We start from the raw sequence: 15,464 nt of genomic DNA on the forward strand, positions 1-15,464 counted from the left end.
ATTTTGAGCGTGGCCGTTGCCAGTACTGCCTGACTGGCCTTCGTGCAGGTGACACGTAAAAGCACCCACTACACTCTCTGAGTGGTTGGCGTTAGGAAGGGCATCCAGCTGTAGAAACTCTGCCAAATCAGATTGGAGCCTGGTGTAGCCATCTGGTTTCACCAGTCCTCAGTCAAATCGTCCAACCCGTGCTAGCATGGAAAGCGGACGTTAAACGATGATGATGATGATGAAACACATAAAAAGAAATATGGTCACACACACAAACAGAGAGAGAAAGATGGGAAGAACAACAGAAACATTAAAATGTCTGCTGCCAAATAAATCAGCATTGAATCATTGATGCCAAAATGTCTCATATTCTATAACTCTTAATATAAAAAAAACACAAATGGATTTCCTTATTAATCAATAATTATATGGAAAACGTTTACAAACATACCTGGAAGGATTCCACGATAGACAACTACAGCTGAGTTTACAATTAATTTCATAATCCAAAGACCAATGACTGAGGTTCATCACATCTGGCGCTTGATATATTCGTACCATTCCATCAGAAGTACATGTGGCCTGGGTTTAATAAACAAGACAGACTTAGAAACCTTTTAACCTTCGACCCCCGCCATTTTTTTTTTTACCACATTAATGTTGAAATACATTGTTTTTGTTTCAGTTAGTTTTGAAAATAACAAAGACTTCACAAAACCAAATTAGTCATTCATAATCAGGTGTTTGGAATATAATAAAGCAACATGAAATTTTGATGAAGCAGTTTAAATTTAGATCACTTTTAAACAAGGAATTTGTATTATCCAACCAAGACTGGTCACAGGAGGTTGGTACCAAAAGGATTAAACACTGACAAATATAATTTTTAAAGTCTTAGCTCCAATGAGATCTCAGCACTCATTAAAAGCATTTATAGGAAAAACGGTTTGTATGGCACCAGAAAATAATAGTGTAACATGATTTTTGTCCTTGGGTAGCAACTGTTATTTCCTATTTGCTTACCCATAGAAAGCAAATGTTAAATGATGATGATGATGGTGATGGTGATGATGAAGTACTGGATTAAATAATTTACTTACCAGTTGAAGACCTAAATGTTTTGGTGCAAATTTAACATCTGTTACTGAGGACCGACTGTCCACCAAATTGGGTCTTTTCACCCATTTTGTTTTTGAGGTCTCATCACGAGACTCACTAGCTAAAAATATAAAAAAAAAAAACAAAATTAATTAATTGGAATTAATTATCGAAATAACAATAGGCACAGATGTAGCTGTGTGTTAAGGGAAGTGGACATCTATATATCGTAGATGCCAACTAATGATTGACAGTTTGAAAGTTTTTATAATGAAACTGTGATGGAATGGGAGAGATATTGAAACATTTGGATTTCAGTTAGTGTTCACAGCTATGTAGTTTAAACCTACACCTTTTCTGATATCAAGCAAGACCATTTCCCTTAGGGTACCAGGGTCCCGTCTTCGTTCCTACTTACTATGACCTTCATCTTTGCTAAGTTTACCATGAAGTCTCTTGTGCCAACATTTGGCTTTCATGCATGAAATTTCCTCTCTAATTCCATTATAGATTCAGTTATGAGAACCAATCAGTATATAAGAGTTCCCATCAACAGCCTGTCCTAAACTTCCCTGTGATGGCCTGTAGGATGATGATGAATAGGAGGAGACAAAGGGATTGAATCTTCATGAACTCCAACCTTCACGGTAAAGTCAGCATTGAAATCGTCAACTCTCACTTTACTTATTGTATCTTGGTACAGCAGTCATAAGTCGTTCGACTACACGTAGTCATAGTGACTACTAAATTACTGAATATGGCACCCTTCTGAATGCCTTTTCCAAGACAATGAATGGCAGGAACAGTACTTTACCCATAGCCAAGTATTTCTCTTGTAGTTGCTTCACTTGGACAATTGCATTCGAAGAACCCCTTCCAGGCACAAAGCCAAACTGCATCTCATTTAGATCTCCTCTGTCATGGATCAATTATGCTATGACTCTCTTTATGACCTTAATCTGATTGGTAGTTTGGTTTTTTTTTATAGTTTCTATCTCTAAAGACTCCTTCGCCTTTGTAAGCAGTTTACAATGATATCGTTACAGAAAGGTATAACACTTTTCTGCATAACTTAATTAATTACATAGGTGGTAATCATGTATTCTACCTCATTAGATGTCTTGATAATCTCTGCGACTGTCCCTGATGGGTCTACAGTGACAGATGGAGGGATGCTCAAAATATCTGGTGTAGTCCTGACATCTCATGTAATGCAGGAAATGAACACGATGTTAAAACCATTTTGATATGGAACCGGGAAACTTTCTTCAAACACTCTTTTAAACTATAAAACTTTAATAAAAATCTCTGCAGAGATCCTACTTTCAGAAACAATACAGAGTCCTCCCACAAAAATGTCTACACATTTCAGGAAAGGAAAAATTTATATGAATATTTTTATTCAGTGTTCTTGCAATTTCATAAAACATCGAAAGAGATATAGAAATTAAATATTTATATGGATTTCCTTTCCTGAAGTGTGTATACATTTTTTTTTTGATAGACTCTATTTTGAAAAATAATAGGAATGTAACAGAATTACAAAGCAGAGGAAACTTGTAATTTCTCCATCTGACATAAACATTTTTGAATTGAGAAATGTTTTCAAGAGAAAATGTGTATATGATTAAAAAAAAAACCCGTGTCAAACTTACGTAGTTCTTCCCAAATACCAGCAGCCCGATCAAATGAACACGTTGCTATAACCTGACCAAAATCAGGATGTGCCCAAGCTACGCGCCATACTGAACCAGTGTGTGCCTGAATACGAAGAACAAAAAAAAAAAAAAAAAAAAAATAAATAAATAAATAAAATAAAATAAAAAGATAGTAAAAAACAAAGACATTTGTCTGCAGCAGATATATAAAATCTTGCAAATATTTTATAAACATGAATCAATGAATGACCATAAGTTCAATGGACAAGGGGAAAAAAGAAAGGAAAAAATTTTATTCATTTTCAAACTGTGTAATATTTGCCTATTTGATAAGAGATGTCTTAATGGTTTGATACTTTGGTACATGGCCAGCAATTTGGTGGGGAGCAGGTAAGTCAATTTCATTGACCTTAGTATTCAACTGGTACTTATTTTATCAACTTCAAAATGATGAAAGGCAAAGTTAACCTTGGCGGAATTTGAACTCGGAACGTAAGGATGAATGAAATGTTACTAAGCATTTTTCACAGCATGTTAACAATTCTGTCAACTCCCTGCCTCACATAATAATAATAATAATAATAATAATAATAATAATAACAACAATAATAATAACAAGAGCACTCAGAGAGCGTAAACCTCCACCAAGGCAACACCAAATCCTCTCAATGATTAGTCGGAGATGATTTTTAAAATGAGAATATATGTGAAATAAATTTGACTGCTCTCACAAGCAAGAATGCTAAGAGGTTTAAGAGCAGCTGCCAGTGAGAATTCCTTTAGGCTGATGGACCTTCTTATTAGAGCTGAATTAGAAGATAAATTCCTGGTGTGGAAGCAAAAATTAGTAATCAAAGGGCCTGAAAATTTATTTAGCAAAGATCAAAATTCTAGTAAATAGGAAAAACAAACAGATTTTACTTTCCACGAGGGAAATAACCTTACTTAACCCTTTGGAAACGGAACCCCATTTGGAGTTTCAGTGCCAAGAAGACAGAGATCTTTTCACAAGCCCTACAGAAGGCATGCACTTTAAAAAAAAAAATTAATAGAAAGTAAAGTATTTTGATAGAAAGTAAAGTAAAGTATTTTGATAGAAAGTAAAGTAAAGTATTTACTTTACATTTATAAAACTATATATATACTTGTAGGAAATTGAATGAACTAATACAATCTTCTTTGTCATTCGACTTTTCAGTTGACAGATCAGCCCTGTCGTCTCCTGAAGGTTAATATGTAGAAAAACATTCCATGCAGTGCACTTAATGCAAGTTGTAGAGACACAACAGCTGCAGTGGTATCATGGGTAGGTTAATAGAGAACGTAGACTTAACATGTAGCATCTGCCCAGGAGCAATTAGTACAAAGAGCATACAGGATATAGATTTTCTCAAAAGTTCAGGGAGGATCCTCAGAGATAGCACAAAGAGTCTGTTACTTATGTGATCTAATTAGCAGAGGTGGAAGTTCTGAGAATTACGTTGCTTGAATAAGAATAGACAGGAGAAAATTCAGAGAGCTATTACCTCTGTTAATAACTCTCTCAGAGTGAAAAGAAGGTCGTATGTGGCATGTAAACGAACTGCAATACTAAAATGATAGGGAGAGAAGGTCCTTGAATGCAGAGGGGTTGGGAAGGCGTAGAGAAATGAAGCTAGCAAGCTCCATTAAAAGTGCATGAATGACTATGGGCAAATGTGTTGATAAAAAATTAGGACAGAAGAGGCATCTTTTGGTTTCGTGAATTGGAACTTGCCATTCTCAAAGTTCCATAATGAAGAAGAGACAGAAAAAAAAAAAAAAAAACAGCGGCAAAAATCCATTCTGGATTTGGCCACGTGAAATTCACGAGACTTCAAACCTTATTGAAGGTATAAAATATAAAAAAAAAAACAAACATACACAGGTAAGGGGAGGTAATTACCCGTGGCCTATATCAGTTGTTGTTTCCCCATAACAGTATTCCTTCTTGAAAACTCTGCTATACCAGTGGTTGTTCTCATGTCAGCAGTTTTTGATGCATGCATTTGTGAGCTTACGAATATGTGTAACGAACGTGAATGCATGTTCCGTGTCAACTATAATATATGGGAAACACGCATTTACGATATATATGAATAAACTGCATACGTATGTGTACTTTGCAATCTATATTTGTGTGGCTGTGTGCTTCATGCATGGACACTTTTATTTTATAATATACATGTATTACAAAATGCATATATTATATTCATGAAATTTGTTTTGCAAAATTCCTGATGTAAAATTGTGTGTCGAAACAGATACTGTTATATATTGAGATGGTCGTTTTTTTTCCTTCTTGCCAAATATACACACACATACTGAACATCTGTTCTTATTTTTTCATATGTCCATCATACAGAACTCTTTCGTCACACACCTGCGACCTCTTCAGCGACTTCCTTGTGTATCCTCCTGTTCTGTTTAGTCCATTCTGTTTTTCTTGGACTAAATAGAACAAGAGGTGACATGTGGAATGGAAGAGTCGCTGAAGAGGTCACAAATGTGTGACGAAAGATTTCCAGATAATGGACATAAGATAAAATAAGAACAATAATAAATGAGTGAAGAAGGAATAAATAGTGTGCATATTTATTTGGCAAGACAAAAAAACGACCATCCTGAAATATAACAAAACGAATTTGTGTATACTATGTATACACACACTTTCATATAGTTACATACTTGTGAATATATATGCATAGTTATTTTAGAAACTGTTACACATGGGTATTTTGTAGCCACAGCTTTGAACTTAGGCAAGAATGTCTGAGAGTGCTGGAATAGGGCAGATATGGGAACAAATGGAATACAAATCAGGTTATCTGGACTGGGTAGGTGGAGTGCTTGAAATTCCACATTTTAAACTACTGCATGTTTAGGCAAGGAGAGAAAGTTTCTTCCCTTATTTCTTTATTGCCCACAAGGGGCTAAACATAGAGGGGACAAAGAAGGACAGACAAAGGGATTAAGTCAATTACATCGACCCCAGTGCGTAACTGGTACTTAATTTATCGACCCCGCAAGGATGAAAGGCAAAGTTGACGAAATACCACTAAGCATTTCACCTGGCATGCTAATGTCTCTGCCAGTTCGCCACCCTTTGTTCAAGATATGTACTGTTGAAGTTAAGATATAAAGCTTTTCTGTAATACAGAAGTTGCATTTGCTGCCTTGTTCCCTGTAGTTGCTAGCTTTGGGTATAATAATCCAGTTTAATCCAGTGGGGGGGGGGGTCGAGGTTTTGCTGTACATGTGAAACAGGGTGAGTCATAAAGTTGACCACCAACAAGCTCCAAATGTTTGTGAATAAATATCGCTGGAACATCCTTTGGGCGAAATGGAAAAAAACAATCTCACAAAGTGTTGTGGGAACAGGCAAATAAGCAACATATTGAAAGCTAAATGATGATATTGATGATACTAAATAAGAATAATTATAAAAGTAATGCCTCACCTTCCAACAAGCAGACTGATGCCACAAGCCATCTTCTGTTTTGTCCCAAATCTAAAGAAAAAGAAAAATGTAAGTGCTAGAATTTGAATATATTTTTTATCACATAAAGTAGATGAAACATGTGGAAGAGGGAGACCCAGGAAAACATGGGACGAAATACTGAAGGATGACCTCAGGATGCCGAACCTTTCAGACAACAAGATGACAAACCGATGTACCTGGCACCTTGTTGTACTCAAGAACACCCGTCCTATACAGCCGAAGTGTTTAAGGTTGCACTCCCTGATGAAGAAGATTGTCCTGCAAGAGCCCTGTGCCAGTACCATGTAACAAGTACTCGTGTTAGTGCCACGTTCGAGCACTCATGCGGTGCCACATTCAAAGTATCCAGTACACACTGTAAAGTGGTTAGCGTAAGGAAGGGCATCCAGCAGTAGAAACCATGCCAAATCAGACTGGAAGCTGGTGCAGTTCTCCAGCTTGTCAGCCCTGGTTAAACTGTCCAACCCATGCCAGCTTGGAAAACGAACGTTAAAAGATGATGACACACACGACGAGTTTCCACAGTTTCAACATATCAAATTCACTCACAGGGTATCGATTGACCTGGAGCTATTATAATACAAGACATTTGTCTAAAGTGCCGTGAACACTGTTTCACAAAGCGAGCTTCTTAATCATACCTGCATTATCCACTAATTTTGCTATTTGTCTGTCTATATACAGGGGTGGCCAAAAGCCATCCGACAATATATAAAAAAAATTCCATAAATACTTAATATTCACTTTTATTTTTTCATTCCAATTATGAATGTTTAATAATTAAATGCTGAGTTAAAAATCACCGTTTTTTTTTTTCGACACTTGTCTACCTATCAGTGAAGTCTCCTGTAAAATATTTTTTCCGTTTTGATCTTGGAATCACATGGGTTTTGATTTATTGTCAGGTGACTTTTGGCCAACTCTGTGTATATATACGTGTGAGAGAGACAGAGATAGACAGAATAGGAAGTTGTTTGAAATGGAATATTTAACGTTGCAAAATTAACACCAAAAAAAAACAATTGTACAACAACACTAAAATAAAGCTCAATTCCTTTCTCGTCGCCACAAAAAAAAAAAACAAAAAGAAAAAAGAAAAAAAATTTTTTTTTGGCGGTTTCCAAACGAAATGATAGTGGCTGGTTGACAAAGAGAAATTGAAGAGTAATACTGAATGATGTCCCTTCTTTTGTTTATGAATGGTTAAAATTAATAACACAATATAACACGATCTTTGTCCTTGCGTAGCAAATGTTATTTGGTTAATATATCCTTCAAATATTGCTTTTGTTAGTTACATTTATTCAAATCCCAAAGAATCCCACTCGACACATGGCTATGATACTCCCACACTACTCCTGCTCATGATCAGATTACAGGGACGTAAACACACCAACATCGGTTGTCAAGCGATGGTGAGGGGAGAAACCCAGACGCACACAAACACAAATTATATATATATATATTACACACACACACACACACGACAGGCTTCTTTCAGTTTCGGCCTACCAAATCTCCAAATACAGGAGACACTTGCCCAAGGTGCTACGCAGTGGGGCTGAATAAATCCCAAAATTTCCACACCTTTTCGATTTTTTTGCTTAAATTCCAGCAATGGACCACCCTTGAGCGCATCATCTTTCCATTAAATGTATTTATGGGGAGAAAAATATTAAGAAACATCGCTACATGTCTATGACAAAGAAACGAGGAAGTCATCAAGTGGTCATGAGATGTGCTAAAAACAAAAGCTAAATTATTCTTAAATCACACAAAGTCACGATGAGTTTATATGGGGTGCTTCAACCAGAATTCCGCCAAATATTTTTTCTCAGAAGGAAACAATCCCTTAATTCTTTGCTCATTTCTTTCTCTATGAAGATGTGATAGCCAATGCCAAAGTCCAACTGATCAATTATTACACCCGTCTCACGAATGTAAAAGAAAATTAACTAGCCGTCTATAATAGGAAAGTACCCAAGAATGAACCCGACCGATACAGGTAGCAAATCAACTCTAGTACCTATTATTAATTACCCCGCCTTTAAAATTTTGAATCTTTTCGAAATTTTTCCCCCTCTATGTTGTAGATGACGGATATTTCGAATATGCGAGAAACTACGTTTCCAAAATTTTAAATTCATTAAGCACATAGATATGTGTTTAAAGAGATAGATATGAATGCCTTCCTGGGACTAAAAACAACAGCAACACCGTCTTCTAATAGGACCCGCCACATTTAGTTGACAAATATATTTTATGAACAAACGGACAGGGATAAATAGATACACAGATAAATAAATAAATGGATGAAATAGTAGGAATCCGAAAAAATTAAAAAACAAAACAAAAAAAATGCATTTTTCAAGGAGAGGTGCGAAACTGCATTGGCCCCGAAATTTGAATATAAACTGCGCATACACAAGATCAATACTTGAATCGGACCGTCAAATACTTTTGAAAATTTTTTGTTTGGATCGTCATCTCCGGAATTTATAGTATTTCTGTTCCAAATCTCAAAAATTCAAATATGATGTTTACGTTTGCAAGTAAAGATTCGTGAATATCGACAACATTTTTATCACTTCCGATTTAGCTGCTGTTTTTAACACATCTACGACCACCTGATACCGTCCTCGTTTCCTTGCCACTTCGACGTGTATTGACGTTTTTCAATAATTTTCTCCCCATAAACACATTTAAAGGAATGCTGGTGCACCCCATGGTGGGGACTGAAGCAAAAACATCTGGACTGTCCGTATTTTAAACTATAATTTTAAAAAATAAATTCGAAAAAAGTGGAAATTTTAAGATTTATGAGGGAAACGGTTTCAAAAAAATTAAAAAGAAAATTTTTTTCATGACTGTATGAATTCCTGTGTAGAACATAAATTCGCAAACATTTTCTGAAAATTCCAAAAAAAATTTTAAAAACTGATGAGAGGTTATTTGGCAACGGGTTATTGTAGTTATGTGGAGGCGCAATGGCCCAGTGGTTAGGGCAGCGGACTCGCGGTTTCGATTCCCAGACCGGGCGTTGTGAGTGTTTATTGAGCGAAAACACCTAAAAGCTCCACGAGGCTCCGGCAGGGGATGGTGGCGAACCCTGCTCTACTCTTCCACCACAACTTTCTCTCACTCTTACTTCCTGTTTCTGTCGTGCCTGTAATTCAAAGGGTCAGCCTTGTCACACTGAATATCCCCGAGAACTACGTTAAGGGTGCACGTGTCTGTGGAGTGCTCAGCCACTTGCACGTTAATTTCACAAGCAGGCTGTTCCGTTGATCGGATCAACTGGAACCCGCGACGGAGTGCCATAGATTTATAACATGCACTTTTATAAGTTTGTTCTAAACGTCCATACTTTTTTCATACTTTTAGTTATTCCTTGTTACATACATTCTGAATAAATATAAAGCTTTCATTTCCTAAGTCCCAAGTTACTGTGGTTGTTACAAAAAGATGGCAATGTATATCATATGATGCATGGGGCAAAAAGAGAAACATGTGATACAATGATTTTCATTCAATGTTGTCACATTTACGCTCCATTTCTAAATACATAACAAACCACCTTATATTGTTATACCAATGATTAAAAAAGAAATTTGTGGAAATGATTTTGTTAAAAGTGAAACTGCTATTTTCTAAACCAAATATTTCGACCTATATATATATATTTTTCTGTGTCTCTATACTCTGTGAAAGTTTGCTCCGTTGATATATAGACATATCTCCTTTCTCTTTCTTTCGTCTGAAAACTTTTTTTTCAATTTTTGCTTTCTCTCTGTTTACATGTATAGCCTATAAATTTTGGGTGAATTTTCAAATTAACACCCGCACGATTTCCACTAGGGTATTAGGGTCAGGGTTAGGGAATTCCGTCCCTAACCCTAAAACCCTAGTGAAGATCGTGCGGGTGTTAATCTGAAAATTTAACCAAATTTTGTACATAAAACCCAAGCAGTTTTATTTGCATCATTGTCTCTGTCTGTAGGTCTGTCTCTCTCTATACACACACACACATATACACAACAAACTGTTATTTAACCACGGGTTAGCGCCATCAGCGGACGTATAATCAAAAGCATCTAATCATGCCAATCTTTCTTTTTTCGGCGGAGGTAAAGAATACGTACACCACCCGTTTTCGGTGTAACCCTAATCCTGAACCCTCACCCTAAACACCCTGTGTGCGTATTCTTTACCTTCGCCCTCTTGGTCGTTCATATCTATCTTCTACAAAAGAATAAACAGCGTGATACGAGGGAAATTTGGTTGTTATTTCTAGTAAAGCTGAACGACCATATTAAGTGTCCCGCGTTCGCTCTTCCATGAAGTTGTTGAAATGAATAGATTAAAGTAATAAAATAATTAAAAAAACAAAACACGAATGCTAAAAACTACATTAAGTATCTGAAGAGATTAGCAACAATTACAATCAAACATAAACATAGAAAATCGATAAACGAATTAAAATATTTTATAAAGAAATAAAGGAATAAATATATAAATTAAAATAATAATCGAACCTTGACAACATAAAGTTATTGAAATAAATAGATTAATTAATAAAACAATTAAAAAAACACGAATACTAAAAACTACATTAAGTATTTGAAGAAATTAGCAACAATTACAATCAAATATAAACATAGAAATCGAGAATATTTTTAAAAGAAATAAAGGAATAAAGAAACATAGAAATCAATAAACAAATTAAAATATTTTTAAAAGGAATAAAGAAACATGTATAAATTTAAATAATAATCGAACCTTGACACTTTGATCACTGGAACAAGTTGCTAATCTTTCCCCATAGAAATCATACGCAACATCGTGGATCAAATCCTCGTGGTCTGTCTGAATAGATTTAGGGGCTGACATAGTAAAATATATATGTGTATATATTTCTCCGGTAATCTGTTAGAGTGGTTATGCAACACCCTAAAAGCTTGCTATTAACCACAAAATTTACTTCCAACCAGAAAAACCTGGAGATTTAAATCTAAAAAACAACAACAATATCACCGGTACCGGAAATAATAAAGTTCTGCAGCGAATAACCTCGTGTTTCTGATTGGTAGATAATCTAATTACCATTTGCGAAGCTTGTATGTAATCTTTGATTTATTCCAAACAAGTTCTTCTAAACTCGGTGCTTTTTTTGTGAATTTGTCTTTTAAAAAAGTCCAAGTCACGAGTTGGTGGAGCTATATTAAATATTTTGCCTGCATTATTGGAGTTGGATTAAATATTTTGTCATTTACATTTTGGCCATGTACTACCTTGGTGGTATTATTAATCGGCGTGAAACAGTTTGGATGATGATGTTAGGGAATCAATTGTTTGCAAGACAGCTTACCTGATGGAATCTACCAATGTTACTAGCTATGAATCTCTCTTAAAATCGCTTGGAGCAGATCACTGCTTTAACATGGGACAAGGTACCAGCAATGTTATTTTAAAAAATTTCTGTATAATCTTTCCGAGTAATCGAATTTATTATTCTCAACATGGATATCTTTCCGCAAGACATTCAAAGAAGAACGACTTACTTGCATTCTCCTCGTTGAAAACAACGCAATAACAAGAACAAATAACTTGTTTAATGCTCCTTCGGTATTAACCCAACACTGGTTACTAAATTAAAATCTACAAATATTCCTGAAACTTCCTTAGAATCTTTATTTCGGAAAGTATTTTCTCTCTAATCTTATTCGCACCCACTGTATCAAAATTCGATCACGAAATCAAACCACAATTACTTTTGAAATATGCAACTGTGAATTATATTTGCAACAGTCACATCAATGAGAGTTAATAATGGTACATTTGACGTTGTGTCTGAGGCAACACTAATAGAGGTAAGAATAATAAGTTCAACTCAGTTCTTTTCTTGGTTATAATTTATTGTTTAGCTAGGTACCCCATTCTCCTTGCTTCATTTCGTTTCAACTACCCTTTAGATCACTTTGACGTACAAATACGCGTGTACTATTAGTTGCACTCCAATATCTTGTATTGATTTCAGGTTTTTATAAACTATAAATTAATTGTGAAAAATGCATTTTAAACCCTGTGTATATATATATATATATATATATATATATATATATATACGTATGTATATGTGTGTACTGAAACGAACTATGCATGTTACATATATATATTTATAGTGAAATAAGCAATTACAGGTATGTATATATAAACATGCATGGTTTCACTTTAGGTCAAGTTAATTCCAATGAATATTTCTTATTAAAATGCTTTCAAGTCACAACCTCACGCAAACATATTGCTTTGATGATTTCTGGTGATGATTTTCAGGGGTTGCAAAAGCAAGCTTCTACGAACAAATGGATCATTTCTTGCGTTTAAATTCTGTTACATCCGAGGAGAGTCTTTATGCCACTAATAAACATGCTTTAATAAAAATATTTATTTAACCACTTAAGAAGAAAAAAAAAAAGGTATTGCGGGTAGAGGGACATTCCCAAAGCATTAGATCTGGTTTCGCTTATCTGTCAAATACTTAGGTTGATTAATGTCATTGGGAAACCCATGAACACCACAGAATCTTGTTTTTACAAAACAACGCTTTTTTTCTTTCATGTGTGACGTATCGAAAATCGTTTACAATCGTTTTACATATTCTAATTTTTCTCTATTACATTCACTCATGAATAGTTTTCTGCTTACTGTTTTGGTAGTTAATTAAGAAATTCTCGAGATTTTTTTTCTTTAATTAATTTTTAAAGATAATTTCAAATAACTTCAATGTTCTATCTGCATGTTTATTAATTAGGAATCAAAACTCTCGAACATGAATTTGAAATTAAGTATGAGAGAGAGAGAGAGAGACAGAGAGTTATTCAATTAAATCAAAGGTATATGCATTTTCGAGAAAAATATTTCATGCATTTTATTTATTAAATAAATATAAAGAGGAAAGTGTCTCACTTTAATAAATATTCGTTTGTCTTTTAATTGTTGTTTCGAAAATACCTTAATTAATTACCAGCATCAATCAAAACAGCTGGTATTTCCACACAAAATTATGAATGGCCTCGTTCACTGCTACAAGACAGACGTAGTAGAGTTGAAGCGTAAATTAGATACACTGTTAACACAGAGTGTATAATAGGCGTATTAACTGGGATTTTCTTTAGATAAGATATTAAATTTTCTTTTTAACAAGTGGTTGTTTATTTATAGAATTACATTCAACATTTCTGCGATTCGAATCACCCTGAAAAATAAACAACCACTCCGTTCTCATGTGCGATGTATGTTATACTATAATGGACCAGATATCTGTTATGTTATGCCTCTTGTATATTCATGTTAATAATGATAATCAGAAAGGAGGATTCTAAGCAAAATGTCCTTTTTCTTTGAGCATTAGATCCAATCCACATTCATTACATGATGTTATGCTTTTGCACACGCATATATATATAATCGCATTTATACATACATGTGTACATAAATGTATGCATGTATTAGGTCTGTATCACTGTAAATCTGGCAATGCAGCAGTCTTTTAGTATCCCCCCCCCTCTATATTTACTGTTTTCTTGTTTTGACTATTAATATTTGTCGTATCTCTCCTTATTGTACTTGATATTATTTAAGTGTTGATAAAATCGCGTGGACCTGTTATATTCTTGGTAGTATACCGGAATGACAATAGAAAAGAATAGACATCATTTTTGTCCTAATCAGCTGGTTTTTGGCCATCTGGGGTCGATAAAAGAAGTTCTAGTACTGAAGTGGGGGTCGATTCAGTAAACTATAAACCCTATTCCTGCGAAAATAACCCCATATTTATGCCTTAGACCAGAAATCAATATATGCATTGAGTTGGCGGAGTGGCGGACTTAATGGTTTCAGAGTCGATATACCTTCTACTAGTTATGTATATTACGATCAATTATACCCCATACAAAATTGGTCTTCAGGCTAGTCCTAAGACTCCAATATTTGTACAGCTTTTTAGCGAAATCCCTGATAATTATATAAGAGATCCAGTTATGATTTCAACTGGAAATCAATCTAATTTATACCAATGAATTATTTTAGGAAAGTTGAGCATTTTATTTCACTCGATAAATCTAAACGTGTGCCTAATCAAAATATGTTTGTTTCACTTGTTTTCTATTATTTAAACCATTTAAGTTGCATGGTTTATCTTGAACTACTAGATGTTGCTCTTGTCTCGGAACGCATGCAGCCTGTTGAATATACTGTGGTCACGTTGGTCAAGTGCTGTAGTAACAAAAAGCTCTCGTTTCTTTCTTCAAGTATTTCTCAATCATTCTTACAAGTTATTATAGTAAGGCAAGAATTGCTCTCGGTTGACAGCCATGCGAATTTGTGGTACGGGGTGTAATGTACCAAATTTGAGGTAAAATACTAATGTGTATGTATATATATATATATATATACACACACACATACAGGGTGTCCACAAAGTCTGGGTACGTGGGTATTAACACATACTTTAAGAAATTATTATTTCTTATATTTAATTGCTTATGTTATGATTTTATTTACTCCATGTACCCAGACCTTGTGGACACCCTGTATATAATGTACATACACATATACACAACCCCTCACATATAAACGCGCGCGCGTTTGTGAATATATATATATATATGAATATATATATATATATTTTCTTTTACTTGTTTCAGTCATTTGACTGCGGCCATGCTGGAGCACCGTCTTTAGTCGAACAAATCGACCCCCGGGACTTATTCTTTGTAAGCCTAGTACTTATTCTATCGGTCACTATTGCCGAACCGTTAAGCTAAACTACATACATCTTGGCACTCCATTCGTTATGACGATGAGTGCTCCAGCTGATCCGATAAAAAGAACAGCCTGCTCATGAAATTAATATGTTAGTGGTTGAGTATTCCACAGACATGCACATCCTTAATGTAGTTCTCAGATAGATTCAGTGTGACACAGAATGTGACAGGTACAATTCATTTTTGCCTGTTGAGTGAACTGGAGCAACGTGAAATAAAGTGTCTTGCTCAAGGACACTATGCACTGCCTGGAATTGAACTCATGAGTTTGCTATCATGAGTCGAATATCCTAACCACTAAGCCATGTGCATTTACACGCACACACATTCTCTCTCTCTCTCTCTCTCTCTCTCTCTATCTATATATATATA

The 15,464-nt window shown here is 35.0% G+C and overlaps 2 protein-coding genes across 2 annotated transcripts in view; one reads left to right on the forward strand and one right to left on the reverse strand.

Moving 5' to 3' along the window:
- LOC106875457 (nucleoporin SEH1) overlaps nucleotides 1-11,315 on the reverse strand; it is a 20,469-nt gene extending 9,154 nt beyond the window's left edge. The window contains exons 1-5 of the mRNA XM_052974971.1: nucleotides 11,047-11,315; nucleotides 6,226-6,276; nucleotides 2,745-2,850; nucleotides 1,092-1,210; nucleotides 443-573 (exon numbers count right to left, since the gene is read on the reverse strand). Of these exons, the coding sequence (XP_052830931.1) occupies nucleotides 443-573; nucleotides 1,092-1,210; nucleotides 2,745-2,850; nucleotides 6,226-6,276; nucleotides 11,047-11,157 (518 nt within the window). The 5' untranslated portion in view covers nucleotides 11,158-11,315. The remainder of the gene's footprint in view (nucleotides 1-442; nucleotides 574-1,091; nucleotides 1,211-2,744; nucleotides 2,851-6,225; nucleotides 6,277-11,046) is intronic.
- A 37-nt stretch (nucleotides 11,316-11,352) lies between these two features.
- LOC106875460 (neuralized-like protein 2) overlaps nucleotides 11,353-15,464 on the forward strand; it is a 12,224-nt gene continuing 8,112 nt past the window's right edge. The window contains exon 1 of the mRNA XM_014923611.2: nucleotides 11,353-12,137. Within this exon, the coding sequence (XP_014779097.1) occupies nucleotides 12,084-12,137 (54 nt within the window). The 5' untranslated portion in view covers nucleotides 11,353-12,083. The remainder of the gene's footprint in view (nucleotides 12,138-15,464) is intronic.

Source organism: Octopus bimaculoides, chromosome 20 (assembly GCF_001194135.2).
Source record: "Octopus bimaculoides isolate UCB-OBI-ISO-001 chromosome 20, ASM119413v2, whole genome shotgun sequence".
Taxonomy (NCBI): Eukaryota; Metazoa; Mollusca; class Cephalopoda; order Octopoda; family Octopodidae; genus Octopus; species Octopus bimaculoides.